Source organism: Alosa pseudoharengus, unplaced genomic scaffold (genome assembly GCF_046254945.1).
Source record: "Alosa pseudoharengus isolate Yale_2024_CS ecotype anadromous, Long Island Sound unplaced genomic scaffold, YU_APseudo_1.1 YU_APseudo_1.1_scf_1, whole genome shotgun sequence".
In the NCBI taxonomy this organism is placed as follows: Eukaryota; Metazoa; Chordata; class Actinopteri; order Clupeiformes; family Clupeidae; genus Alosa; species Alosa pseudoharengus.
This window is the reverse complement of record NW_027468564.1, coordinates 55,072,287-55,098,228: the sequence shown is the minus strand read 5'-3', so window position 1 is coordinate 55,098,228 and position 25,942 is coordinate 55,072,287. Positions and strand designations below refer to the sequence as shown.

The 25,942-nt window shown below is 43.4% G+C and overlaps 1 protein-coding gene across 2 annotated transcripts in view; it reads left to right on the top strand.

Moving 5' to 3' along the window:
• Nucleotides 1-25,942, top strand: part of npepps (aminopeptidase puromycin sensitive) — a 37,635-nt gene that overhangs the window by 7,507 nt on the left and 4,186 nt on the right. The window contains exons 6-21 of one of the 2 annotated variants that reach the window (XM_076293383.1): nucleotides 926-1,126; nucleotides 1,719-1,815; nucleotides 1,915-1,948; nucleotides 2,814-2,928; nucleotides 3,268-3,432; nucleotides 3,644-3,748; nucleotides 4,468-4,528; nucleotides 16,385-16,494; nucleotides 16,861-16,924; nucleotides 18,614-18,753; nucleotides 19,550-19,684; nucleotides 20,748-20,967; nucleotides 21,703-21,845; nucleotides 23,695-23,751; nucleotides 24,068-24,175; nucleotides 24,716-24,871. In XM_076293383.1, coding sequence (XP_076149498.1) covers nucleotides 926-1,126; nucleotides 1,719-1,815; nucleotides 1,915-1,948; nucleotides 2,814-2,928; nucleotides 3,268-3,432; nucleotides 3,644-3,748; nucleotides 4,468-4,528; nucleotides 16,385-16,494; nucleotides 16,861-16,924; nucleotides 18,614-18,753; nucleotides 19,550-19,684; nucleotides 20,748-20,967; nucleotides 21,703-21,845; nucleotides 23,695-23,751; nucleotides 24,068-24,175; nucleotides 24,716-24,871 — 1,911 coding nt within the window. Of the gene's footprint in view, nucleotides 1-925; nucleotides 1,127-1,718; nucleotides 1,816-1,914; nucleotides 1,949-2,813; nucleotides 2,929-3,267; nucleotides 3,433-3,643; nucleotides 3,749-4,467; nucleotides 4,529-16,384; nucleotides 16,495-16,860; nucleotides 16,925-18,613; nucleotides 18,754-19,549; nucleotides 19,685-20,747; nucleotides 20,992-21,702; nucleotides 21,846-23,694; nucleotides 23,752-24,067; nucleotides 24,176-24,715; nucleotides 24,872-25,942 lie in introns of both variants that reach the window. The other variant, XM_076293374.1, reaches the window with a different exon arrangement.

Below are 25,942 nucleotides of genomic sequence, written 5' to 3'. Positions count from 1 at the left end.
ACCTTTATCTCCCTCTCTTCCTATCCGTTCTTTTTTCCCTCTTTGTCTCTCTCTCTCACCCCCCCTCTTCATCTGTGTTTATTCATCCCCCTCTCCCTCCCTTCCTCCCTCTCTCCCAGACAGACACACAGAGAGAGAGAGAGAGAGAGAGAGAGAGAGAGAGAGAGCTTATGTAACACCTGGCCAGAAGGCATTGTGACTCCTGCAGCTGAAGTAGCCCAGCTGTCACTCTCTTCCTCGGCTCGGAGAGCAGTCTTCGGGACATGGGAGATCATAATGATAGAAATCAAAAGCCCAGAACACCACATGTAGCATCACAGCGCCGCCTCTTTAAGCCCCGTCCACGCCCACGGCAGCCCGTGGGAAAGCGCTACGCTCTCATTACCGGGCGCCTCGGTCGTTCCCGGGCCAGTTTTCGTTCATTTAGTCCCAACTGTGGATGTGGGTTTTTCAGTGTCGTCTTCTTTTTGCAGCGATCCACACACACACGAAGATACCGCTGAAAAGCAAGTTGAGCTTAAGCAAATGGGCTAATTCTCGGGATGTGGTGTCTGCTTTGGCATGAGCACTCCCTGGTGTTTTATGAACTCCTATAATTGTGGCTCAGTCGTTTTCTAAACTCAGGGACGCTTAACTGCCACAGTCCGGCGTCATATGACCGAGCGGAATTTGTCCGTGGCTTTGGTCCGGCCTTGTGTCTTGGGCCCGGCAAGGAAATGAAAGCATTAAAGGTTCAGTTTGGAAGAGCAGTTGGAAAGGCACTGGCAAAGGCTGCTATGACTGGAATGCCAGTGTTTGTTTTCTGATTCTTTGTGTGCGTGTGTGTGTGTGTGTGTGTGTGCGTGTGTGTGTGTGTGCGTGCGTGCGTGCACCCTTGTCCTCATGGGCTAACCCGTACTTTGTCTCGAATGTCTCCTCTCTGCAGAATGTCATTGATCGAAAGCCATATCCAGAAGATGACAGCCTTGTAGAGGTGAAGTTCGCCACCACACCCATCATGTCCACGTACCTCGTGGCGTTTGTCATCGGCGAGTACGACTTTGTGGAGAGCCAGTCGTCGGACGGCATCATGGTGCGCGTCTATACACCTGTGGGGAAGGCGGAGCAAGGGAAATTTGCACTGGAGGTATGTCAGACTGCACCACGCTCACTGTCGTAATCTGAAAAAACGGAATATTAACGTAATGTAACGGGAAGGGAGCATGGGCGAGTTTATTCTTCTCGGTAGCTGGGGCTTATCAGGTACCTTGAGACCTTCGTAAGGTAAGCGGTGTCTTCCTGGACTGAGTCATCAGCTCTGTGGTACTGGCCGCACTGCTCCACTGCATGCAGCCCTAAGCCTGGGATAATACTCCGATAAGGTCTACCTGTTAAGACACGGACAAGGAGCAGGTGGGGAGGAGGCAGGACGAATTGAATGGCCTGGGGGAGGAAGAGGAAATGAGAAGTGTGGAATTGGGAGTTCAGGGGGAAATGCCCTGGTGACTCCTCAGCGCTTCTCTTGTGCATGTGGATCAGAGGATTGAGCAAGATGTTCCAAGTGAACAGTGTCCAGTAGGCATGATACTCAAGAAACTAGTGGAGAATTCCATGTTTAGATTTTGGTTCATTGTTGCCATTGTTGCTTGCTTAATCATTAGAGGTTTTGGTTGTTAATATTATATTATATAATATATATAGTATATAATATTTGTACACTAATGTCTGTTTTTTTCTAGGTTGCTACAAAGACTTTACCCTTCTACAAAGACTACTTCAATGTTCCTTATCCGTTGCCTAAAATCGATCTTATAGCTATTGCTGATTTTGCTGCTGGTGAGTGTCCTGGCGTCTTCCTCATAAACATCTATCCTGCTTCTGATTTGGTAAATAGCAGGAAGTGGCCTAACTCAATCTTTTTTCATTCCCATTTAGGTGCCATGGAAAACTGGGGCCTTGTTACTTACAGGTGGGTAGGTGACTGGAGTCTTGTGGGCTAAATATGCACAAAATTCACCACAGCGTTCAGACTTTGCACTTTGGCCAGTCGGCACATTTTTGCAAACACTCCACAGTGGGAAACAGTAAGCACAATAGAGAGAGAGGTACTTGACGGCAAATAAAGTGGGTAAGCCCATCAGATGGATGATGCCCTAAGCTCAGATTAAAACGAGACATTTGTTAAATACAGAGCGGGAGTCGCAGTAGGTCCCAGGTCTGGGGTGGGCTGGGATGACTGATGTGATTGAAGAGGATATCAGCAGATTTGCATGGTGTGCCAGACGATACAAGGACATACAGATCTGCCTGATTTAGTACTGCGTATAGGAACCCTATTTGATTGTTTGATTGATTGTGTATGTGACAGGTGACCCCCCCCCCCAGCCCCAAGGTATATTAATATCCTAAATCTCACATTTAATATTTGTTATGTTATATATTATTAAGTATTTTGATTTAAATAACCATTTCTGCACAGTAGATATCACAGTGGTCTACAACCTCCATCTGTCACAGTGGACAAATAGGATCAGTGCTGTAGAAGTCAGTGAATGGCCAGCTTTATGGACACAGAGCTCTGAAAGTAGCCTTCATTTGGCATACAGTATGCTGACGTACACACGTCTTAATAGGCAGATCATACATTACTCGCCAAGGCACTTCTAAGACTGGGTGCTGTTATTTCATCATTTCAGCTCACACTCTGAGAAGGACCATATGGTGCCTGTGCGTTTGGGGTCTCATAGCTGTTTTTAGAAGAAGGGGACGTACAGTGCAGCTGTTTCAGAGCGCTGACCTTTGACCTTCTGCCCCTTCTCCTCTTCCTCCCGCAGGGAGACGGCTCTGCTGATTGACCCGAAGAACTCTTGTTCGTCCTCGCGGCAGTGGGTGGCGCTGGTGGTGGGGCACGAGCTGGCACATCAGTGGTTCGGCAACCTGGTGACCATGGTGAGGCCAGGCTGCTTTTCCCAAAAAGAGAGGGCTCTGTTCTGGGTGTAGACACCCCCCGCTCCCTTGAAAAAACTGTTTCCTACCCCTCAGTAATGCGCTCTCCAAGTGGTTTAGTGAAGATGCTGTTGGTCATTTTAGATTGTAGATTTGTAGCAAAGACTGAGAACCTATTATGATTCCTTTGACATTGAATTTAAAACCTACTGGACCAGGTAGACTGTCAGGCTTGTCAGCATTGTGCATGCAAATGCATTATTTTGCATGCAAATGTAATCGTGCAGCCAAATAGATCTGTTCACATGCATACAGTGTTTAAAACGTGCTCCTCTTGAACAGGAATGGTGGACCCATTTGTGGCTTAATGAGGGCTTTGCGTCATGGATCGAGTACCTGTGCGTGGACCACTGTTTCCCAGAGTACGACATCTGGACGCAGTTTGTGTCAGCTGATTACACGCGGGCGCTTGACTTGGATGCCCTTGACAACAGCCACCCTATAGAGGTACGCAAGGGATTCATCTTAAAGCCCTTAAAAGAGGACCTTCCTTAAATGGAAAATAAAGTAAAAAAGGCCTCTTAAAAAAGCAGTGGAGTTTGAAGAAGTCCACAGTTGACCCTATCCAGTACCTCCGTGTCATTTTGTCAGCGTGGCTTAGAATGTTCTGTGTCAGTAGATCATGGCTGTGACATTCCGTGTGCTCTGTTCTCTGCAGGTGAATGTGGGGCACCCCTCAGAGGTTGACGAGATCTTCGATGCCATATCCTACAGTAAAGGCGCTTCCGTTATCAGAATGCTGCACAACTACATAGGAGATGAGGTGAGGAGATAAGCACTGCACGTGATCAGGGTGCTTGGTGTTTTTTGTAAGTCCATTTCAGTCAGTCAGTATGAGTATGGGCCAATTTGTGATCTGATTGAGAGGCCATCTGAGCCACATTGCAGTTTACACAAGTAGCCAAGTTACTGCATTTGAGCAGATTTGTGTTCTTTGTATGCAGCACTTTTGAACGAGTTAATGGATTTTTACACACTTGGTCCCATTCAGCCCTCTAAACAAACTCAGATCTATGACTCAGCATTTTTTTGTGCATAATGTGAGCACTCCAAACGAATGGACCCCTCTAAAGCGAACCAAACTGAGACCACCTCGGGAGGCCATCTCGGCATGGTTCGCTTTGTTAATGAATGGTACACTTAGTTGTTTTTCAGTGTCTAGCTTTTAAGTCTGGTGAAGCAATAGATGGCATGGAAAATATACTTTTACTTTGAACTTTACTTTTATTTATCACAACCACCTTCTGTTCTTGGATCTTTCATTGATCCACTAAGGCTTATTTAGACTAAATTATCTCATATCTTCCCAGTGGCACACATATCAGCAGCACGTTTATGAAAACTTTACTGCCACAGATAACACATTGATAGGCCTTGTATTTATAAGGCAGTGAGTCATTAGAACCAATTGCAGTTATGTAACGTTTGCCTTCTTGTACCGTGCAGGTTTGTAAACACACTTCTATGACATTTGTTTTGCAGGATTTTAGGAAAGGAATGAATGCTTACCTTTTGAAGTTTCAACATAAAAATGCATCTACAGGTAGGCCTTGCATATGGTATATATGTATATAAGATATGTAGACGTCATAGAAGTTGTTCAGTATTTGTAATGACTGTGGGAAAGAACTGGGCGCATTTGGTCAGTCCGTACTCCACAAGACTACCACAGGGTGCCCTGTCCATTTCTAAGCAAGTCTGCAGTATTGCAGTCTTGTGTCCTGCCAGCGGTTGCCATCCCAAAGGCCTAAATGTGACTCACCGAGAATGAGATGGCTTGCATGGGCATGCTGAATGCCTGGTCTGTGCCAACACCCCTAAGTCTAATGGAGCGCCTGGGAGCTTTAAAGGCGTGCCTCTGACTCCAGGCTTCCCAGATGCTCTATCAGCTCATCTCCACGCTTCACAAGTGGAGTATGCGAGTGACCACAGAGGTGTGAGAGTGAGCCCGTTGGCTGTCTCAAGTGTTCAGATGGCTTGATTTGAAGCTTTTGGTTGCACTGCGTCAGATCATATGGGCTGGATTTAAACTTGAAGTCAGTCGAGTTTATTTATCTAGCGCATTTCATACACAGAGGTAATTTAAAGCAACACCAAATAACTTTTCCTCTGTCACACGCACCATTTGTTTATCCAGCACCGGCTTTGCAAATAACAATGTCCACAGACAAGGTAGAACATGTTGCATGATTTTATGAAAGTATGATGTATTGCGACATCAGATGCAAGTCAAATTTTAGTTTCTTATGCAGGGTTCCCGCGGATCCTTAAAAAGTCTTAAATACAACTTTCGTTTTTAAGGCCTAAAAAAGTCTTAAATTGTCGGGGATAATGTCTTGAATTTTCGAAAGGGATGTATTAAATTTGCGTATGGGACCGCCAGCGAGAGAGCGAGTGAAATGTCTCCATCCATCCGAACGCAATTGTATAAGTGACTATATAAGGCTACGGGAGGAAGTGTAGTGGTTGCAGAGTGAAGATGTTTTTCACGGGTGTGGTTAAAGGTGTGAAAACGTTAATAATATGTACAAATATGCCTGACGTTTTCGTGGTGTAGCCGAGGCCTGAGAGATACGCAGGTAGCCTGCGTGAACGGTAGAATGAGCGGGAGAAAGTTGATAAGCCAGTTAGCGATAGGGTGGCCATACCTTCGAATTTAGGCCGGACATATGGATTTTAAAAGCCCTGTCCGGCGCAACCTCAAGCCGGATGCTCATTTGTCCTCCTTTTCGGAGTTGCGCTGGACATCTAGAATCTTTGCTCGGATGCAGCATGGTTTCACAAACTATGGACGCGAAGACTGCTGGTCAAATTATGCGCAGTGCTTCTGTCACTCGTCTGATAATTTGCTGCACAATTTATGAAAGAACCACGGACTGACTTGCATTTTCGCAATCAGAAGGAAATATGTTAAGTTGATCTGTTTGCATCTTTCCAGCGTGTGTTGCTGGCCTAGCCTAGGGAAGAAAATATCTGTCTATCTGTCTTGTATAAGGGACAATTCGTTATTTATAAACGGGGTCACCGGAGGAAAATAGGGGAGGGTCATGTCTTTTTATTCTTTGTTGAGGGGAGGGTCACCTAACTTTTTTTTGTCTAGGAGGGAGGGTCACCCATCTTTTGTATTAATGAAAACAACAAAAAATCAAAGTGGCTTGTTTGATTGTTGATTTCTGTCGCCATATAACGTTCTCTTTCGTTCCATAGCTCTGTCAACATTGAACAATGAAAATAAGGGAGATTCCCCGGGTTTCTCACGCAAAATACGGAAAATGTCAACATTCGTCCCCATTAACGTTGGAAGGGTTGGAGCAACAAAGTAGCCTACTTTATTCACGCCTAACAGCCTAATGAATCGTGTTCTCACGACAACCACGTCGTTAACTTAAATCGGCCTAGGTTAACATCACTCTGAGTTCTCATTCAAGCAAGCAAAACGATGATTTGAATACATCTGTTTCACTGGAAGGGCAAGGGGTAACAACAGGACAACACAGAGACAGGCCAGAATGCAGCACTAATGTTATGAGAGTATTACAGTAATATGGGATATTCTACGGGAAAATATTAAAACGGCAAGACAGCGGGGAAACGTTAAAATGATAGCCTAAACCCGGAAAAAGTTGGCATGTTAGGTATTTTTCGGTCCCTGTGATTATTTGTGAAATTGTGCAAACGGCCTTTTCAAGTCATTTCAGAAGGAAGGAGTGTAGCAAGCTCCCAAATTGACGCTCGTCTGAGAAATTGAGTTTTGGATAATGTTCAGCTTCGGCAGCTTTACAATGACTGAGGAAGCCTAGAGACGAGTCCATAGCAACAAGTTAATGTGTTGAATTTGTTATTACCCAGTGTGCTTTGTTGAATGGTCTCAATGCTTTATTGTTTTATTTCATGTGAATACTTACTAGAGTAACTTTTCAAGTAGGCCTAGGCTAATGCAGTTGCAGGAAGTGTGCATTTAGTTTCCATGCTTATTGTGTTTCCACAACAATGTTAGTGAGTAAATCTACTGAAATGGCCACCATCTTGGTGAAGTGTGATGTGTAAGACCAGAAAGCAGAGGTTAGTTTTAATCGGTAGTATGTTGAGGTGTTTTCATACCGCGTTAAGAGCGTGGGCAGAAGACGTCTAGTTGACCGGGGAGGGTCATGTCAATTTTGAAAATGCTGCTAGAGGGTCGTTGAAAATTATATAGCAGGCAGGGGAGGGTCATGCAACTTTTGATCGTAGCACTCAAAATCCCTCCGGTGACCCCGTTTATAAATAACGAACGGTCCCTAAGTTACAATACCTGTAATATCTGTCAGCAGCTTGCTTGCCAGCCTTTCCCAGTAGGCCTACTTCGCAAAAGTTGTGAAATATAACCGCATACTTTTTTTTGTTTTGATTGTCGGCGACTGGCTACATAAAAAAAAAAAACGTGCGTTCATAATACGTGCGTGCTTGAGATGAAACCAGCAGTTTTCAGCAGGATCCGAGGAGGACCTGTCTCTTAATTAATTTAAAACAAAACAATGGTTTTACAATGTTTCAGTCAAGCTTTGGTTTGTTTAGATACAAGGATTAACTTTAATTTGCTGTGCTGTATATGGGACATATGATGCATATGGGAATAAATGCACATAGTAAATTAAATAAAGTAGGCCTATTAAAATATTTAAATAGCTTAGTCTAACTTTGAAAAAAAATATTGAAGGGAATCCAGTCCAGTGCACATGTCTTTGGCAAGTAATATAGGCTACTACAGATACAGGTGAAGAACAGTCAGTCTCAGCCAGTAAGCACAACCAGATATGTACAGCCAGCTTCAAAAGCAAGCAGCCCAGACCCTAAAATTTGGGCATTTATAGCTGTGAAGGTAATTCACACAATTATTTTTCTTCAGCCAAAATATATTTCGTAACTTCTGTAGACATCCAAAATTGGGTGGGGGTTAAAATTAGTAGAAGAAAAAACTCGATCTGTAAAAAAAATGTAAGTTGTCGTATGTATCTTTTTGCCGTGGAGATACCCTGTTATGTCTCATTCCATCAAACTACAGATCCACTACCCGATCCGGCAAACTTACATAGTGCGGTTATAGTCGATAGAGGGCTGCGAAGCGAATGCAGAAAGTGTCATTCACCCTGTTATGAGATGATGAACCACTGAAACGATTTTGGAAACATTATTTTAAGGTACAAAAAACTTTTTGGTGTTGCTTTAATGTGCTTTACATGAACAAAAGCAAACAGTAATAGCAAATAAAAGCATAAAGGGCAATTGTCAAAGAACAGTTTAAAAAGTAAAGATCATAATGAAAACATAAAACACACAAGGTAAAATCATTTAAATATAAAGAATAATTAAAAAGACAAAATAAAAGACACAAGGTAGAATAATTTAAAGGCAGATTTGGAATTTGTAACTTAATTCATTGTAAGTGCAGTTAGCAGAAGGCATCTGAGAACAGTTTGGTGTTAAGTCTAGATTTAAAACTGGCTACAGTTTGGACCTTTTTGATGTCATCCGAAAGTTGGTTTCAAAGCTAAACCGCATAGCAGCTAAAAGCTGCTCACCATGTTTAGTTCAGCAGGTTTTACAAACAGGTTTTTCTCCTGAGCCCCGAGAGGTCGAGAAGGTGTGTACTGCTGAAGCATGTCTGATAGAAATTTAGGTCCTGCTCCATTTACTGATTTATGTACAAGCAGAAGTACAGAAGTACTGGAGGCCAGTGCAGGGACTTAAGGTCAGTTCTTTTAGTTTGTGTGAGAGCCCTAGCTGCTGCATTTTGTATCACCTGAAGCTGTTTGATAGTATTTTTAGGAAGGCATGTGAAAAGCTCATTGCAGTAATCAACCCTGCTTGAGATTGAATGAATTTTTCAAAATCATATTTTGACATCAGCCCTCTAAGTTTGGCATTATGTTTGAGGTGCTAAAAAGCTGATTTACTTATTGCTTTCATGTGGCTGTTGAAATGTAGATCACTGTCAGTTAATACACCAACATTTGTAACAGTATCCTTTGCTTTCAACCCTTTTGTGTCAAGGAGAGTGGCAACCCTAAAGCCTATGGTACGCTCCCGTGTCTGCGTCCCGCGCACGCGCCACTGGTGAGCGCGTCACGAGTCGACCGAAATTTAAGACCGCGCGTCAAAGTGACGCATGTGTGAAACGGAACTGCTGTAAACACTCCCCTCCAGTAGGTGGACCACATAGAAGAACAACACTTAAAACCTAGAAACAAACCTAGACAGAAGAAGGCTTGTTTGGTTACCATAACGACGATGGAGCAGAGCGCCTGTCCTCAGCTTGTCTGGCTACCGAGTTACGTGAAACACCACGACATGGAGTCAACTTCGACCGATGTAAAGCCACAATCCACAGATACATTCTTTAACATTATCTTTAACGGTTACTTTACCATCTATGGTGTAGAACTCAAAGTATTTCAAGACACCACATTTTAGATGAGTTGGGGATGTAATTGTCCGCTCAGGCTGGCCATTCTGTGCGTTATCTTTTATTGTCGAAACGGGGTGGCTGCATGGGCTCATTGTGGCTACTGGCTATTATATTGGCTTGATTTGGTCATGAGCCCTGGATCATAGACTGTAGAAATGCGCTACACAGCACTAAAAACCGAATAGTTTATTTATAGTTTGACTACGGATATTTCACGTCATGTTCGAATAAAAAGCAGCCCTACTCCCTGCATAGAGAGCTGACATGACCTTGGATTAAATGCATCTTGAGCGTAGCCTAGCATTTATTACTGAACAATGCTGAAATCAAAATATATAAAGGTAGCCTATCTATCTACAATGCTCAGGCGAAACCTAGTAACACTTGTTGATCCAGATGCATTCTCGCCTGTTCCGTATATAATGCGTTACCAACAGGTGTGCTGTGTGTGTTCTGGTGGATGATGCGATGGGCCAACTTGGGCCATTCTACCGTATTCGTGCAAATTCAGAGGTTGAAACATTTTGAAAAAAGTGTCTTTTTTTCCCCAAAAACTTTTAATTCACACACATTGTATAACACGCAAGTTACACATCTCTAATAATTGGACATTTTAATTTCATATTGTCTTTTTATAAAGTTTTGGAATGTTTTCCTTCTCCCAAAATGTGTCACTACCGAAACACAATAACAATTAACAAAATAAGAAGTTTTGTGATAACCTATTAGGAATTTCTTTACATATACCTTCTAAATATATTTTTTAGAATTTTCTTAAAGCATTTTCATGATTCAACTGATAACAATAATAATTTTTAACACAAAATAAGTGTCATTTATGAGATTAATTGCATTTTAAAAACAATATTTCTTTGTAAAACGCATAAAGTTGATCATACCGTTTTCAAATTTAAGGATGTATTACTAAAAATATATATTTAATCAAACACCACCATGTTATCTTGTCAGATGATTAGATATACTCTTTTTTTAACAAAACATCCTGTGTTTCTGTTGTGACAGCACATGTTCGGTTGTGACGGTAGTGTTTCGGTAGTGACTACTACATCAGACTGTCAGTATTTTGTGTTGATAAAAAATGACAAATAAGTCTCAAATGTTGCACATAATGCAGCTAGCACATAACAGACATATATATATTTTTTTAAAGAAATCTGTTTAATATTTCACTGAACAGCTGATGGATAGTTTAGGATGCAAGATAGAAAATGTATGCTTGGTTTTATTATCCTTCAAGAAAGATTTATTAAGTGTTCAAAAATGGTAACATTTAAAAAGTATCTAACATGTTAACAATTGCTCAAAGAACACATATAACCTCCAGATCTCATTTTAGTGTTCAATTTGTTACCTTCAGGGCCCTTTTTTGACAATCTAAGACGCATGATCTGAAGCATATGGTTCAGGTGTATGTAGGGAGTGTCTAGTTCACTTTTCCTAGTTTGACAGCAGAATAAGTGATCAGACGCCAGGTACATGGTTCAAAAGGATTGTTCTAATGTCCCTCGCCCCTTAATTGAAGGGCTACTTCAAAGTAAAAATGACCTAGGGTTTAAGTTTGCAATACTTGTGTTTATCTGTAGTTAAGTGTAAGGCTATTTTGTTTTGATTGTTTTTACGCTGGAGTATCCCTTTAAGCATGAATGTTTGTTAGGTATAACCCATACCTGCCAACACTCCCATTTTTCCATGGTTTCCCCCGTATTTCAAGGTCATCTCCCGGCGGCCACCCGCTTTGTTTTTTCTCCCGGAAAAATTGCATGACCATCAAACTTAATTTTAAATTCACGGATCCATTCACTTTTTCTGTTAGTCTGACATTTCCCGGGTTGCCTAATTCGGTATGATATGCACCCTACACATATCCAACACAATGACTTACTTTCAATTTCAATCCTGTTGTCATAAAACCTGGCAACCCAAAACCCAGTTTTTGAAAGCTAAATGTTGGAAGGTATGCCATAACCAATCAGAAGAAAAACAACAAGAGTGCCATCTTCCATTCCCTAAAAGCAAGTACTGCATGTACCATGGCACAGTACCACCATATGGATGAGCAAACACATTTCTGCAGAAGGGATCTGCTGAAGGCAGACTCTTTTACTCTTGTGCAAAACAAAATGTGAACGTATGTATGGAACTATTGTTGGAATGCTTGAAACCAGGCTACGCCGGTTTGCCTCGTCATAGCCAGCCTAAACTCTGACTCACTCAGTCAGATACCCCAAGTAGTTAAGCAAATCCGCAGTTCAGTTTTTGTTTTTTAAATGTAAGACAAGGTTCAACAACAACGAAAACAAAACGAGGGTGTAGGGGTGGTCCACTGTGTAGGAATTCTGGACCATGACCCGGATCAGGAGTGAGGTTTAGGGGGCGTTAGGAGTATAACGGTAGGTGTGCAGTATGTTGGTAAACCTCCCTGCAGACACCTATAGAGTAGTGTTGCAGCCTGGGCTTTTATTATTTGCTTTGCTTTTGCTTTGCTATTGCTAGCATGCTCGACTCCTTATCCGAGGTGCTGCTGTTTGCGGGTTCGAGTCCGGACGAGTGACTGGCTGAGCCATGTGGTCCAACACAACACAGATTACACAGGCAAACCAGCGTCCCCAGGTGTATGGAGTATGTTTGTGTCTGTGTACGCTCATGTACTTTGCTTCCTAACACCCCAATAACATTCCAATGAATGTTAAAAATGCTAAGGACATTCATCCAAGCACACCAGCACAGTCTTTGAATTGTGTTGCCAGGGACTCGTTGCTTAGGTCAGTGGTTCTTAAACGTTTTATCTGCCGACCCCCAAAACATATTGGCCTAGTCTCGAGACCCCCTTCTCTCCAGCCAATGAAATTTGGTATCATTTTGGAAAATGTTGTAGGACTGGCATTGGAGGCAGAGGCAGAAAAATGTTTTCTCTCATCAGTACGCTATGTCAACATCAAAACCAAGCCTTTGACAATATATATAACTGGCAGTCCTGTGGCAAGAACAGGCTGCATAATGTTCTGTCACTGGTAGGCGTACGTACAGCATCTTTAAAGTTATCGTTGCAAGAGACGCAGGTAGAGATTTGAGTTTACGTAAAACAAAGCACCCACATTCGGAGGAACATTATGGAAACATTGTAAATTGTAACCCTATATCTAGGTCTACTGAATATCCCAGTTTTTAAACATGTTGGTCTGAAAACCTTCAAAACAATCATTTTGCGACCCCTCCCATATTTTTGTCAACCCCCCTGGGAGTCCCGACCCCCAGTTTAAGAAACACTGGCTTAGGTCTTATTACCAGGCTGTTAGATTCCTGACCGTGCACCCTCAAAATAACTGAAATAATGCCCATTTAACTTTAGACCACGTTCCTTGGTCAGTGGTGTTATAATTTTTTGTGGCGTCAAAATAGCAATTTGTGATCATATGCCTGACCACACCTGTTTTTTTTAATCGATGCACCCGTGGGTGTGCAAGGATCACACAGTATGGGTGTCTGGCAGAATAATGATAAAATGTGCTGACTTAAAACTAGGAAAACAATTGTGTCGCGCCTGAGTATAAGATAGGGCCCTCAGCCTTCCTAACTAATACTTCTGCAAAAAGATGCAGTTGAACAATGATTTCTTTCACTTTCCTTTCTTAAATATTCTTGGTACTTCACTGAGTCATGCCTCAATATTTGTCTATATTTTATCAGTCTTTCTGCTCTACTTTTTCCTTTATGTTTAGACATGTTGGCAATTTGTTTCTATATTCATGGGTATCATCAGATCCCTTTCCACAGGTGTATACAATCAAGCACCTAGATTATGAATGCAGACTGCATGGTGCTTGACTAATACACCTGTGGAAAGGAACCTGATGAAACCCATGAATAGCACTAGCTTAATCATTGAAATTAAACTTTTATTTCAGGTTGTAGGCCTAGTCTTAAATATGCTAAAATGTATTATATATATATATATAAATGTGCAATTGGAAATATCACTGATTTGCCAAAATATAGGACCTAGCGTTCCATTTAGTCACTATCGAAACAATCTCGTCACAACCGAAACTTCAATTTATGTTTCGGTTGTGACTGTTTCGGTAGTGACGAAAAGGTATATTTGAGCCTATCTCAAAGATGCTAGTCAGCACATGGTTAGATAGCACAGTTCTGAACATTTATGCACAAATAAAAACTACATTTTCAGAAAAAACAACCAAAACAACTTGATTAATTGAAATAAATATGTGCTCGGTAGTGACGTTCTTAAATGTCACCAGCCTGATTTTGAGACTTTTTTGAATGCATTTACTCAAAAATTATTGGACTGATCTACTCACCATGTGGCCATGAGAGAGAGAGGGATGCACACACACTTCCTGGTCCAAAATGGAGCTGTGTGGCTAAAATCATTATCATCCTATGGGCTATACCTTACAGTGTTTTGGTTGTGACATAAAAATGCGGGACAACATTTTTTACGTAATGATTTATGATTTTTGAAAAAAATATGCAATAAATATATTTTTTTTCGATTGATTTTATCATAGGTATTCAAAAGATCTTTATAAAAACATGCGTGGAAAAAATTACAAAAATGATTTCATATTTTTTTTCATAAGGTGAAATTTAGGATTTGGGACAGCCACCTCTCAATTGAAAGTACCCTAAACATGATGATTTTATATATATTAAGCTTGATGCTACCTCAAATATTGTTTTAGTTCTTAATAGATAATAAAAAGATCTTTATAAATATGTAACATTTTTCTGTATAAATGCTTTTTAAATTAATTTTTAGGGTCTGGGACAGCAATTTGCACGAATTCGGTAGAATCGCCCACTTATCAAACTTCCCAGCAGACAGGCGAAAGTACTCGTGGTGCTTCTCCTCATCTAACAGCCACATCTTTTGCACATACGTGTGGAACACTCCTTCATTAGCTCTTCCTTCGTTCAGTGCTTGCACATCCCACGTTCTTCTTTTCTTCAGGCGTTTGTGTCGGTTGTGTCCTACTTTCAGGCTCGACGTACCGCCCCCAGTTGGTGGAGCAGAGTATCACACCAACTGCGTGTGTGTGTGTGTGCGTGTGTGTGTACGTGTGTACGTGTGTACGCACACATGTGGGTGGAAATGAGAGAGACAGAAGAGAATGAGAAGGAAAGTTTGTTTGATGAAGGCAAATGTGTGTGTGTGTGTGTGTGTGTGGTAAGAGACCCAAACAGCAGCTTTTCTGCTACAGGCTTCCACCATCTGTACATGTCTTCATTGTTAATTGTTGTCTCGCAACCTCTGCAAGTGTACAGAAGTTGCGAGAAAGGTGTGTGTGCGTGTGTCAAATGGACATGGATCTAGATAGATAAGCCTATCTCTCTTGCACAGAATGAGCCGTAGAGATATTTTTCTTTCTTTCTTTTTTCTGTGGACGTTCTGAACATGTTCCAACATGCTTTTTTGTTTGTTTGCTTTGAAGTCTGGCAGGTGTTAATAAGTATTATCTGTGGCAGTCGTCTTGGGAGTTTGCAAAACTGATCAAATGACTCATGATGGCAAGGCATCAGAGAAAGTGCTTAAAGAAACACGCCAACGTTTGGGGAAATGGGGTTGTAGTAGAGCTCCCTTTAAGCTATAGGCTAGGGTAGCTATAGGCTAGGGTAGCTATAGGCTAACTGGAACAACCCACATCCAATGAGTTATGCTAAGCTAGGCTAATGGTAACTCAGACTGAGTTAATTCGCACACACAGAGAGAGGCATATGTCCTCTTATCTAACTCTAGGGTAGACGGCAAATAAGCTCATTTCCCAAAAAGTTGCCGTGTTCCTTTAAACACTCCCCAGATGACATGTTTACAAGTTAAGAGCAAATTAAAGCAACCTCTTTAAATCTTTGCCTGTTACCTGAACTTTCTTTGTTTGTCATTCTGTAAAAGATTTGCAGTGTATACTGTTCCCATAGTGGCCCATAGTAACGTTCCTTCAGGCAGAGTCTGCTGGTAGAGCTTCAGACGAGAATGTTGTTTTAGTCTTAATTGGCATTCAGACTTGCTGATGAATGATTACTGATGAGATACAACTTATTATAGTGGGTTTTCAGGCACTGACTGCAAATGTAAAAGCTTTTGTAGATTGTAGCTTGAATCACTTCTTTGAGCAGCCCTCTCACAAATCAAGAACATTTTTGGGGGAAATGTAAACATTTCTCTTATCTGGCCAAGGTGTGAGAGACTTGTAAACAAACACTGGACACGGTCTCTAACGACCACTGGACACGGTCTCTAACGACCACTGGACACGGTCTCTAACGACCACTGGACACGGTCTCTAACGACCACTGGACACGGTCTCTAACCACTGGTGGCCAACTCCAGCCCTCTACCTCGAGGCTCCTCCCTCCTGAGTAGCAGGGCTGCAGCGCTTCTCAAACACATCTGAAGCCCTTCCGGGGGTGTGAGTGTGGAGCTGAGTGGCTCTGTCTTGGTCAGGTGCGTTTGATTGGGCTGGAACTCAGTCTGGCAGGATGGCACCTTGGACTAATGCTGTATCATCAGCCTGGACTAACGCCCCGCCCCCCCAGGCCTGGTGGAGGGAGCGGTGGACATTTAAAACCACATTAACGTGGGTCTGGACAGGGTCCCTTTGCCTCTTTAATGTCGTTACGGAGCCAGAGGCACTGGAGAAAGCTCCCACTTCAGTTGCAACATGAGTTTCATTAAAATGAATGTTCCCTTCATCAGTTTAAAAGCAGACAGTAATAGTTTGCCAAATATAGGATATGGCCATACATGTGCTTTGTTTTGTTTTGTTTTGTTTTGTTTCGAGTACTACTATTACCTGCCTTGGTGGAGAGTTGACCTTGAATAATTCTCAGGCACTACACCACAACAGGGTTTTTTGACTGTCTGAAAGTGTTAATGTTTGCTGGATGTTGAATATCATTTGCCCTTCTGTCCAGAGGACCTGTGGGACTGTTTGGAGCAGGCCAGTGGGAAGCCCATAGCTGCGGTCATGAACTCCTGGACCAAGCAGATGGGCTTCCCCATCATCGTAGTGGACCAGGAACAGGTGCAGCAGCCGGTTTCTAAAACTGTCCCTTTCTATTGACACACTTGAGTTTTTAAACTGCCCTTTCTATTGATACTATTGATATTGTTTTTAAACTGCCCTTTCTATTGATACTATTGAGGACTCGTCAGAACTAGTCAGTGTGCCATTATCCCTGTGTGTGTTCTCTCTGTGTCAGCAGGACTATACAATAATTGGACATGAGAATATTAAAAAAATAATGAACGTAGTTTATTTCTGAACTGTTTTGATTAACAGTGCAACAGTCAGTAATTCAGCCAGTTACTCTTGCAAGACATTTGCAGTATGTTCTGTGAGTGCCCATATTTTGCTGATCACTTTTTGCAATGCTATCTGTTTTCTCAGCAAGGGGAGGATCGTGTGCTCAAGATCTCTCAGAAGAAGTTCTGCGCTAGTGGACCACACAACGGTGAGAGGAGCTTGCAGTAGCACTGTGAACTGTACACACCCAACTAACTCACGGGTCACACTCACCCTGAAGGGAACATAGTGTTTGTTCAAAGACTTTTTTTTTCTATCAGTCATCGTGTGTGAGATCTGGGGGAGGGGGCTGTGTGTGTTTGTGTGTTTGTGTGTTTGTGTGTGTGTGTGTGTGTGTGTGTGTGTGTGTGTGTGTGTGTGTGTGTGTGTGTGTGTGTGTGTGTGTGTGTGTGTGTGTGTGTGTGTGTGTGTGTGTGTGTGTGTGTGTACAAATGCCTTCACGGGAGTTGTAGGTCAAGACTTGAGACCGGTATTTCATGTTACATCACTGTTTCAGGCAGCTATGCTGAGTGGGAGGCTAAGACAGACTCAGTTTCCTTTTTCTTTGAATTCCTTGGTTGGGAAGCAGTGCATAGCACAGATAGTCATTTGCCAAAGTCTCTGAAGTAGGGGTGTGGGAATTGCTTCAAAGTCCACTATACAATATTATAATTATATTAATATTACAATAATATATGGGCCATGATACATCGTTACTGCAGTAGAACAAGTAGTACGATTTGACTCTGCAATACATGGACATTTATTTATCTCATATATTGGTTTGTATACCACTGAGAGTCCCTACAGCCATCTTGCAACATTAGTTCTTGTAAATTTGCCCTTTCCTATATTCGATGTGACGCAAGAGATAGACAAGGTCTTGCACCATCTTGTTAGCCTGGGTGCCATTCCGAACTTAGTCCCGCCCACAACATTTGAGGTCGGGAAGTTCGGTCTGGCATCTGGTATGCTCGGCCTATATCGGGCGGACCAATCAAATCAGGCTTTACGATGATGGACAGGTGAGCAAACGCGCCTGGTCTATCACGTCATCTGAGCACGCTTTGATTAGGCTTATGTTTGAAACAAAAACGCTGTGGCTAGAAGGATACATGGCTTTTAAGACCCCATATGGAACATTCATATTATTTAATGAGGTTGTATCACTGAAAACGATTAGTTCTGAAAACTTTGGCCAAAGTTGAGATGTGGGAAAACTCGTGGTTTCACTTTCATCAAGGGAAAACAGCGCTGTTGCATTGTGACATGTTCCCTCGTTCGTTTGAAATCTCTGATTGACCACCTGTTCGAGGGATTTGCGACAGCCTTTCCCAGCTGTTTAACATGTTTGTAGCATATCACTGTTCAACAGAATTATTTTTAAAAACGGAGGGATATAGTAGAAGTAGGATGGTTTGTGTGTTTTCTTCCTACACCTCATGGTAAGCTATTTTGTTGCGCTGATTGATTAGGTCTATCCAATTGAGTGCAGAGGCATTCCCCCCTGTATCGGTTGAAATACACCCCATAATTACATCCCAATAGAGCAGTATCAGACTCATATTCTGACTAGAATTGAGTATGACTACGTCTTGTGGACTTCAGGAGCAATTTTAGCAGAGTAAACTTATGTAGCAAAATAAAAAATATTAAAGCAATGTGTTCTATGCACATGTCATGTGGATGCATTGTATGTCATAATGGTCCTCCAGTCATCTGCAGTGGCAAATAGCATAATGGCAAATTACAGGGTGCCATTTATTTTCATTGCATGCTGGGACAACTAAAATGGCCACTATTGATATCTATGGTTTACAGCCGTTCTGATGGTTATCTGCTCGCTCTGTGATTGCAGGTGAGGATTGCCCCAGTTGGATGGTTCCTATCAGTATTTGTTCGAGTGAGGACCCTGCCTGCACCAAGATGAAAGTGCTCCTGGACCAACCCGAAACCACAGTCACCGTTCCCAACATCAGCCCTGAGCAGTGGGTTAAGGTCAGGCCAGTAGCTTTGTTTTTTGTTTGTTTATGTTTCAATTCAGTTGACAAATGAGATGAAATCTCTTATTGGGAAGTCTGGAAATGCTTTCATTATTCTGATGTAAAGTAAGGTTGTATGAAATCAAGATAAGCCTGTAAGCATTTCGCACAGTTGATTCAAATAGTATAGTTGTCTTTGCAGCAGTAAAGTATAGTATAGTATACTTGGTCCTTGCAAAAGTCCTTGTAAGAAGGACACACACACACCCACACACCCTTACACAAACTTACACTTGAATCAGCATGTTCATCTTGCAAACCTTGCGCTAGCAGAGACCCTTTCACAAATGCTGCTCAGGAAATGTGCCCTGGAAGCATTGGATGCTGTCCAGAGTGTTGCAAATGTTTTTTTGTTGTTGGGTCATGATCCCTTAATTGAGCCAAAGCATGCATAATCTCTCTCGGTCCTTGAATTTTGCAGCTTGCTGGTGGGAAACATTTAAGTCGCTCGTCCCCTCATAAATGCTTTCCCTGGTGGCTAAAAGTAGTCAAAAGCCCCATGTGTCTCTGAAAGGGAATTCGGCTCCCCCACCACACCCCTCTCCTCTTAGAGAGAAGAGAGAGAGAGAGAGATAGATAGATTACTTTATTCATCCCCAAAGGGAAATTATGGTGTTACAGCAGCAATTAATAATATAAACATATATCAGTTGGCTCGTTGGCTTTGTTCTTTCTCTCTCTTTTTATCCCCATTTTGGCCACTCTAGTGTCCATCCCTCCAGACCCCAATAGTCTCTTTTTGTCTCTTGCAGATTAACCCCGGCACAGTGGGCTTCTACCGTATCCAGTACAGCTCGGCCATGTTGGAGAGCCTGCTGCCGGGCGTCCGAGACCTCACCTTGCTGCCTGTGGACCGACTGGGCCTCCAGAACGACCTCTTCTCTCTGGTGAGCCACCGAGAAGGGCTAGCCGCGGCGTCGCTAGGCTGAGGGACCGCCGCGGCCATGAATCAGATATTAGCTTGAGCTGAATGTGGGCCAGGGGAGTAGAAACAAAGCAAAGGTTAGCAATGGGGCCAGCCAAGCTAAGCTACGTAGAGCTAATCTAAATACAGCTTAGCTCTCCGTGGCTCTTAGCTGCTGAGTGCTGACATTGGGCAAGTTATGCAATGTTGCTTTTGTATTTGCACTGGCTCACACGTGGGTCAGTGGCAAGCTTTGCTGCACGACTAGGTCAGCGTGTAGGACCCGCACAATCACCCATGACACACACACACAAGAGCCATTTAACATGCTCATTTACTGTACATTTGGTGTGGTTTCATCACTTTATTTTTACTGTAGGTGAAGGTCTCTTATCTCTGCAATGGCAACCTTAACTTCCCTCCTTGTTGTTTCTTGAGAGCTGAAGAGCTCTTGGTTTGCCCATATGAACATAGATAAAGAAGGGAGGAGAGGCATGCCACTATTAAAAGCAGCTGCAGTTAAACGTGTCAATGATTGACTCTAGCTGTGGTGTCATCACTGTGACATTTGTGACTGGCGTACGTTACCTTCTGTTGTGTTTTCGTCTTCCCTCACCTTTGCCCACACACACACACACACACACACACACACACGCACGCAGTATAACACGCAGTATAACACTTTTTTTTTGACCAACCCCCTTTTATGTTGCCTGTGTCCTGTTTTTCTTTCTAACTCTTCCCTCCCCTTTTCTTCTTTTTCTTTTTGTTGCCCTTCCCCTTTCTCTCTCTTCTTCTTTCTCCTTTCTTCTCTGGCTTTCTCTGCCCTCTGTCTTTCATCCTTATTATCTCTCTCTGATCTGTAGTATTTGATCCGTGTGCCCGATTTTCAAAAATTACGTACTGTTGCAATCCTTTTGGCAAACTGCACCTGATCAAACACACTCTTGCAGTTCCTTGTTTTTGAAGACTAGAACAGAGACGTTTTGTGAATGACATTCTCTCCCTCTACCCCCCCCCCCCCGTCTCTCCGTCGCCCCCTGCAGGCACGGGCCGGCATGATCAGCACGGTGGAGGTGCTGAAGCTGATGGAGGCTTTTGTGAATGAGCCCAACTACACGGTGTGGAGCGACCTGAGCTGCAACCTGGGCGTGCTCTCCTCGCTCCTCTCCCACACCGACTACCACGAGGACATCCAGGAGTTCATCCGCGACCTCTTCACCCCCATCGGCCTCAAGCTGGGCTGGGACAGCAAGCCGGGCGAAGGTGGGCCTCAAGGGCCAGGGTCTGGTGAGGACAAAGATGATGAAGATGAGGAGGTGGAGGGGGAGGGTGGGGGGGCGTTAATTTAAGAAGAGAATTTAAGAAGCAGGCACCACAGATGGTAACGACCCAGACAGTTGATAAGGCCCAGGTGGTAGGAGGCAATGTTTTGGGCTCGACTCCAAAGCAATAAAAGGCATTCGTGTGCTGTGCTGGTTGGCCTGTTGGTATATGATAATAGCAGACATTTTAAAGCGTTGTGTGTTCTACTGTACGGTGCTGCGGTCCTTGAGACCGGGGAGGGGGAGGGGGGGGTGCTCTGTTGGCGGAGACGGGGCCAAATGAAGCAGGGACAATGTGGCCTTATTCTCCTGGGTGCTTGTTCTGTGAACTGTGAAACCGAGTGCTAATGATGTTCTCTCTCTCTCTCTCTCTCTCTGCATTCTCCTTCACACTCTTCTCTCCTCTTTCTCTTCCTCCATCTCCTTACTTCTCCCCTAATTGATTTCTCTCTGTATATCTTTCTTTTTTTCTTTCTTTCTTTCTTTCTTCTCACACCTTCCTTCTCTCTATCTTTACTTGCTTTTCTCCTCTTTTCCTTATCTCTCCTCCTTTCCCTCGTTCTCTGCCCTTTCATTTCTGCCTAATGTTCTTTCTCGTCTCTTCTCTCTCTCCTCTCTCTCTCTCTCTCTCTCTCTCTCTCTCTCCCTCCCTCCCTCTCTCCTCCCCTGTGTGTAGGCCACCTGGATGCTCTGTTGCGGGGTCTGGTTCTGGGTAAGCTTGGGAAGGCGGGCCATAAGCCCACGCTGGAGGAGGCCCGCCGGAGGTTTAAGGACCATGTGGAGGGCAAGCAGATCCTCTCGGCAGACCTCAGGAGCCCAGTAAGCTCTGCACAGCCCGTCTCCACACACACACACACACACCTGCACACTCTCACATTACGCATGATGCACACATATAAACACACATACACACAATACGCATGATGCACACATAAACTTAATGCGCATGATGCACACACATAAACACACATACATATTTATATACATGCACACACATAAACACACATATTTATGCATGTACACACATGCATAAAAACATACAAGTAAATGCCTGCACAGTGCAGGCATATTCCTGCACATACATACGAATATACTTAAACAAACATGCATATACACGTATACACAGATAAGCACACACACACACACATACACAGACATGTACATGCATGCACAGACTCACACACATATGCACAAGCACGCATAAGGCAATATAGACATGTGTGAGAGAAGCAGAGCCATAACACAGAGCCAGCTCTGGAGAAAGGCTGTGGAGGAGCTGAAGCATTATTGGGTATTACTCTGAATCTGGGCCCAGCTTCTTAGCTGTGTATTGACACAGATAAATGCTCACACTCACCTGTCTGTCTTGTGACTCATTCCACATCATTTATTTATCCTCTCAGCCGAGCCAGTGAGCTGGGCTTCACCTGGTTTTGGATTCAGATACTCTTAGCAGGAAGTGTTGTGAGACGAAGATGGGCTGGCTAGACAGATTGATGATCAATATTTATTGATCCCGAGGTACTATCCGACTGCATTTTACCCATCCATGGTGTGTGGTTTACACACACACACACACACACACACAGAGCTCAGCCGTGGATGTGGACAAGGGAGAGCAATATTCAACCACATTTCTCCTACCAGCCAGGTCAAATGGGCCATCCTTCGGTCACAAGTCTGATTTCCTAACCAGTAGACCACGGCTGCCCCCTGCTGTGCTTGGAAGTTTCTTTTACATGGGGACTGGGGATTATGAGAGCCCTCACCTGCCTGATTATGGCTCCCATGGTGAAGTCAGTTGGAGTATGTATTTATAGCAGTGTTCAATGCGTGCTGTTGTCACAAGTGTTACATGTTGATGTGAATGCAAACATTGGCACCAAGTCAGATTCCCTGTAAGCAGTTTTACTATTCAGGTCCTACATGCAAGAAGAACACAGGGTAGTTGGAGTCACTTGTGTTTTGCATTTTGGTGGGAGGCTAGGAGGCTCTTGTGCCCAGGGATGCTTGATTGACACGCATACACAAACATGCGCACACACACGCGCACACACACACACACACACACACACGTGTGCACTCAAACACACACACACACACACACACACACACACACACACACACACACACACACACACACACACACACACACACACACACACACACACACACACACACAGGCACATTGACAGTTTGTTCAGACACGCATGCTACATGCCCACAGGCAAACATGCACATGCATACACACAGAAACATATACTGTCAGTCCTATAGAAGCGGTGCACACAAGTTTCTTTAGACATAGAAATTCCGTCTCACAAGCACACAGGACCACAGCCTCTCAAACACACTCTCGCTCTCGCTCTTACACTTGAACTTGATATTCAAGGCCTTTAAGCAGTTAACACTGTGTGAATTGTTAAACACTGATTGAGTAACCAAGGGGAAGTCCTATGTAAGACTTGATGCTTGCAAAGAGTTACAGGAGTAGGGGATGGAGAGGACTTGGGAGCGAGACTTTAAAGGAGTAGGAATAGAAAGATTTGATTTAGTTCTCATTAAACACAACTTATAGATGCTATTTTAAATTTGTCCTTTCGGTCTTTGAGTTTATGTACAAAGTGTTCCTGATTCTGTACAACTGAAAAACGTGTTTGTCTTTCAGGTATATCTTACAGTCCTTAAGCATGGAGACAGTACAACGCTGGACACAATGTTTAAGGTAAATGAACCCTCCCCCACCCTCACTTTTTCTTTGACAATTTCACCACCAGGCTGTTTCTTCCATGTTGTCAAGCTATGGAGAGAATAGTTCTGCCCTTCTTTGTATTCAATATGTATATTCGCCCCACTCCCCTGTGTCTTTTGCACCCAATCATATCCCTCTCTATACATCCATATCTTGGCCTCTGGATTGCTCTCATTCTACCTCTCTCTCCCCCTCTGTCTCCCTCTCTGTCCCTCTGTCTCTCCCTCTGTCTCTCTCCCTCTCTTCACTCATGTCTCTCTCTCTCTCTCTCTCTCCCCCTCTCCTGCAGCTCCATAAGCAGGCGGACATGCAGGAGGAGAAGAATCGTATCGAGCGGGTGCTGGGGGCCATCTCTGCTCCCGATCTCATCCAGAGGGTCCTGACCTTTGCCCTCTCGGTATGATCCCCCTTTATCTCCCATTACTTCACTTGTGCATACTGGACAGTGGACAGTCCCAGTAGTTTCACTTTAATAGTCCTTCGTCGCTGGTCTTCCTCATTACCATGGAGAGGTTAGCCAGGTAGCTCTTGGTTACACACAGCACAGGTTACTTACTCCATCAAATGTGACTGCACGTGTCTATGGCAACTCTAGTCTATCCTAAGGGCTATGTGTACGTGTCTATGGCAACTCTAGTCTATCCTTAGGGCTATGTGTACGTGTCTATGGCAACTCTAGTCTATCCTAAGGGCTATGTGTACGTGTCTATGGCAACTCTAGTCTATCCTAAGGGCTATGTGTACATCGGCTTCCAGGCCCTGTATACATACAGTTATAGTTCAAGCATATATGTGATATTGCACATGTATACATTAATACTATAAATAAAGATTAAGATTTTTCCTGCCACTGTAGACAGGGAGGGGCATGTGTGTATGTAATCGTTGTGTGTTTGTGGAGGGGCGCAGCCTCAAGCATGTCATGTGACCCGCGCAGGAGGAGGTGCGTCCTCAGGACACGGTGTCTGTGATCGGGGGCGTGGCGGGCAGCAGCAAGCACGGCAGGAAAGCAGCGTGGAAGTTCGTGAAGGACAACTGGGAGGAGCTTCACAACCGGTACCAGGGCGGCTTCCTCATATCACGACTCATCAAGGTGAGCGGGCGCAACTGCCATACTGTATGTGTGTCTGCAGTTCACAGACACCCTCATGCAGAGACATGCGTATAACTACTTGTACGTGCACAGTAGGGTTGGGCACCGAAACACGGTTCTAATATGGCACCGGTGCCGACACAAACGGTAGTAACTGCATCGAATAACAACGTGGATTTCGGTGCCTCATTTCTGTGCTTAAATAGCGTTTTTTAAAAAAAAAAAATTTTATACGAGGCATCACTGCATGTCATGCGCCATCTCTAACGTCTTGCTCTGATAGCAACACATCCAGATACAGTTAGCTAACATATGATAAACACTGGATGTATAAACCAGAGGGGTGCACCACATAGGCGAGTGGACAGTGTTTGACAGCTTGAGTGAGCCCAAGTAGCTTACTTTAAAGCGACATGCGAGCTCCTGTCAAAATCTAGCAGTGGGCCTAACTACACACAAGCAAAAGGCTATGAAACAACATCAACAGTATAACTACACAATATCCTCGCTAATGCGCTAACTGGCATTTATTTGAAATGTTATCAGCAAAGTTGTAAGGTGAAAACTTTATTTCACGGTGTGTTAAACAACATAATGGCATGATATTAATCTTTCATGTGCATGAGGCCCATATAGCATCACAATGAATATGAAGATCATGTTAAAAGTTAGCTGGCAAAAACATATGTAGGTTACATACCTGATGTCACTGAGCTGTCAAAGAGGTTACGAAACCATCTCCGTACGTTATCGCTAATTAAACTCAGCTGACTGGTGTTAGCGAATAGCCATAGTTGCTGTTAAAATACTAGGCTAGCACTGGGAATCTAAACACTTCAACACCGACATGTAGCCTAACATGATCAAAACTACTGCGTGTTATGGGTTAAGACAAGAAATTTCTTGAAGCATTTGGGAACACACTGAATTAACTGGAAAATAGAGTCCCTGTTAGATTAGCTTGTTTGCAAATGCCGTTGTCCATGACCTGGCAGTTTTATGGCAAGCGGTTTTAACATACATTATGACCAACCGCCTACACTGGGTAAACTTAAAAGCAGAGCTCACCAT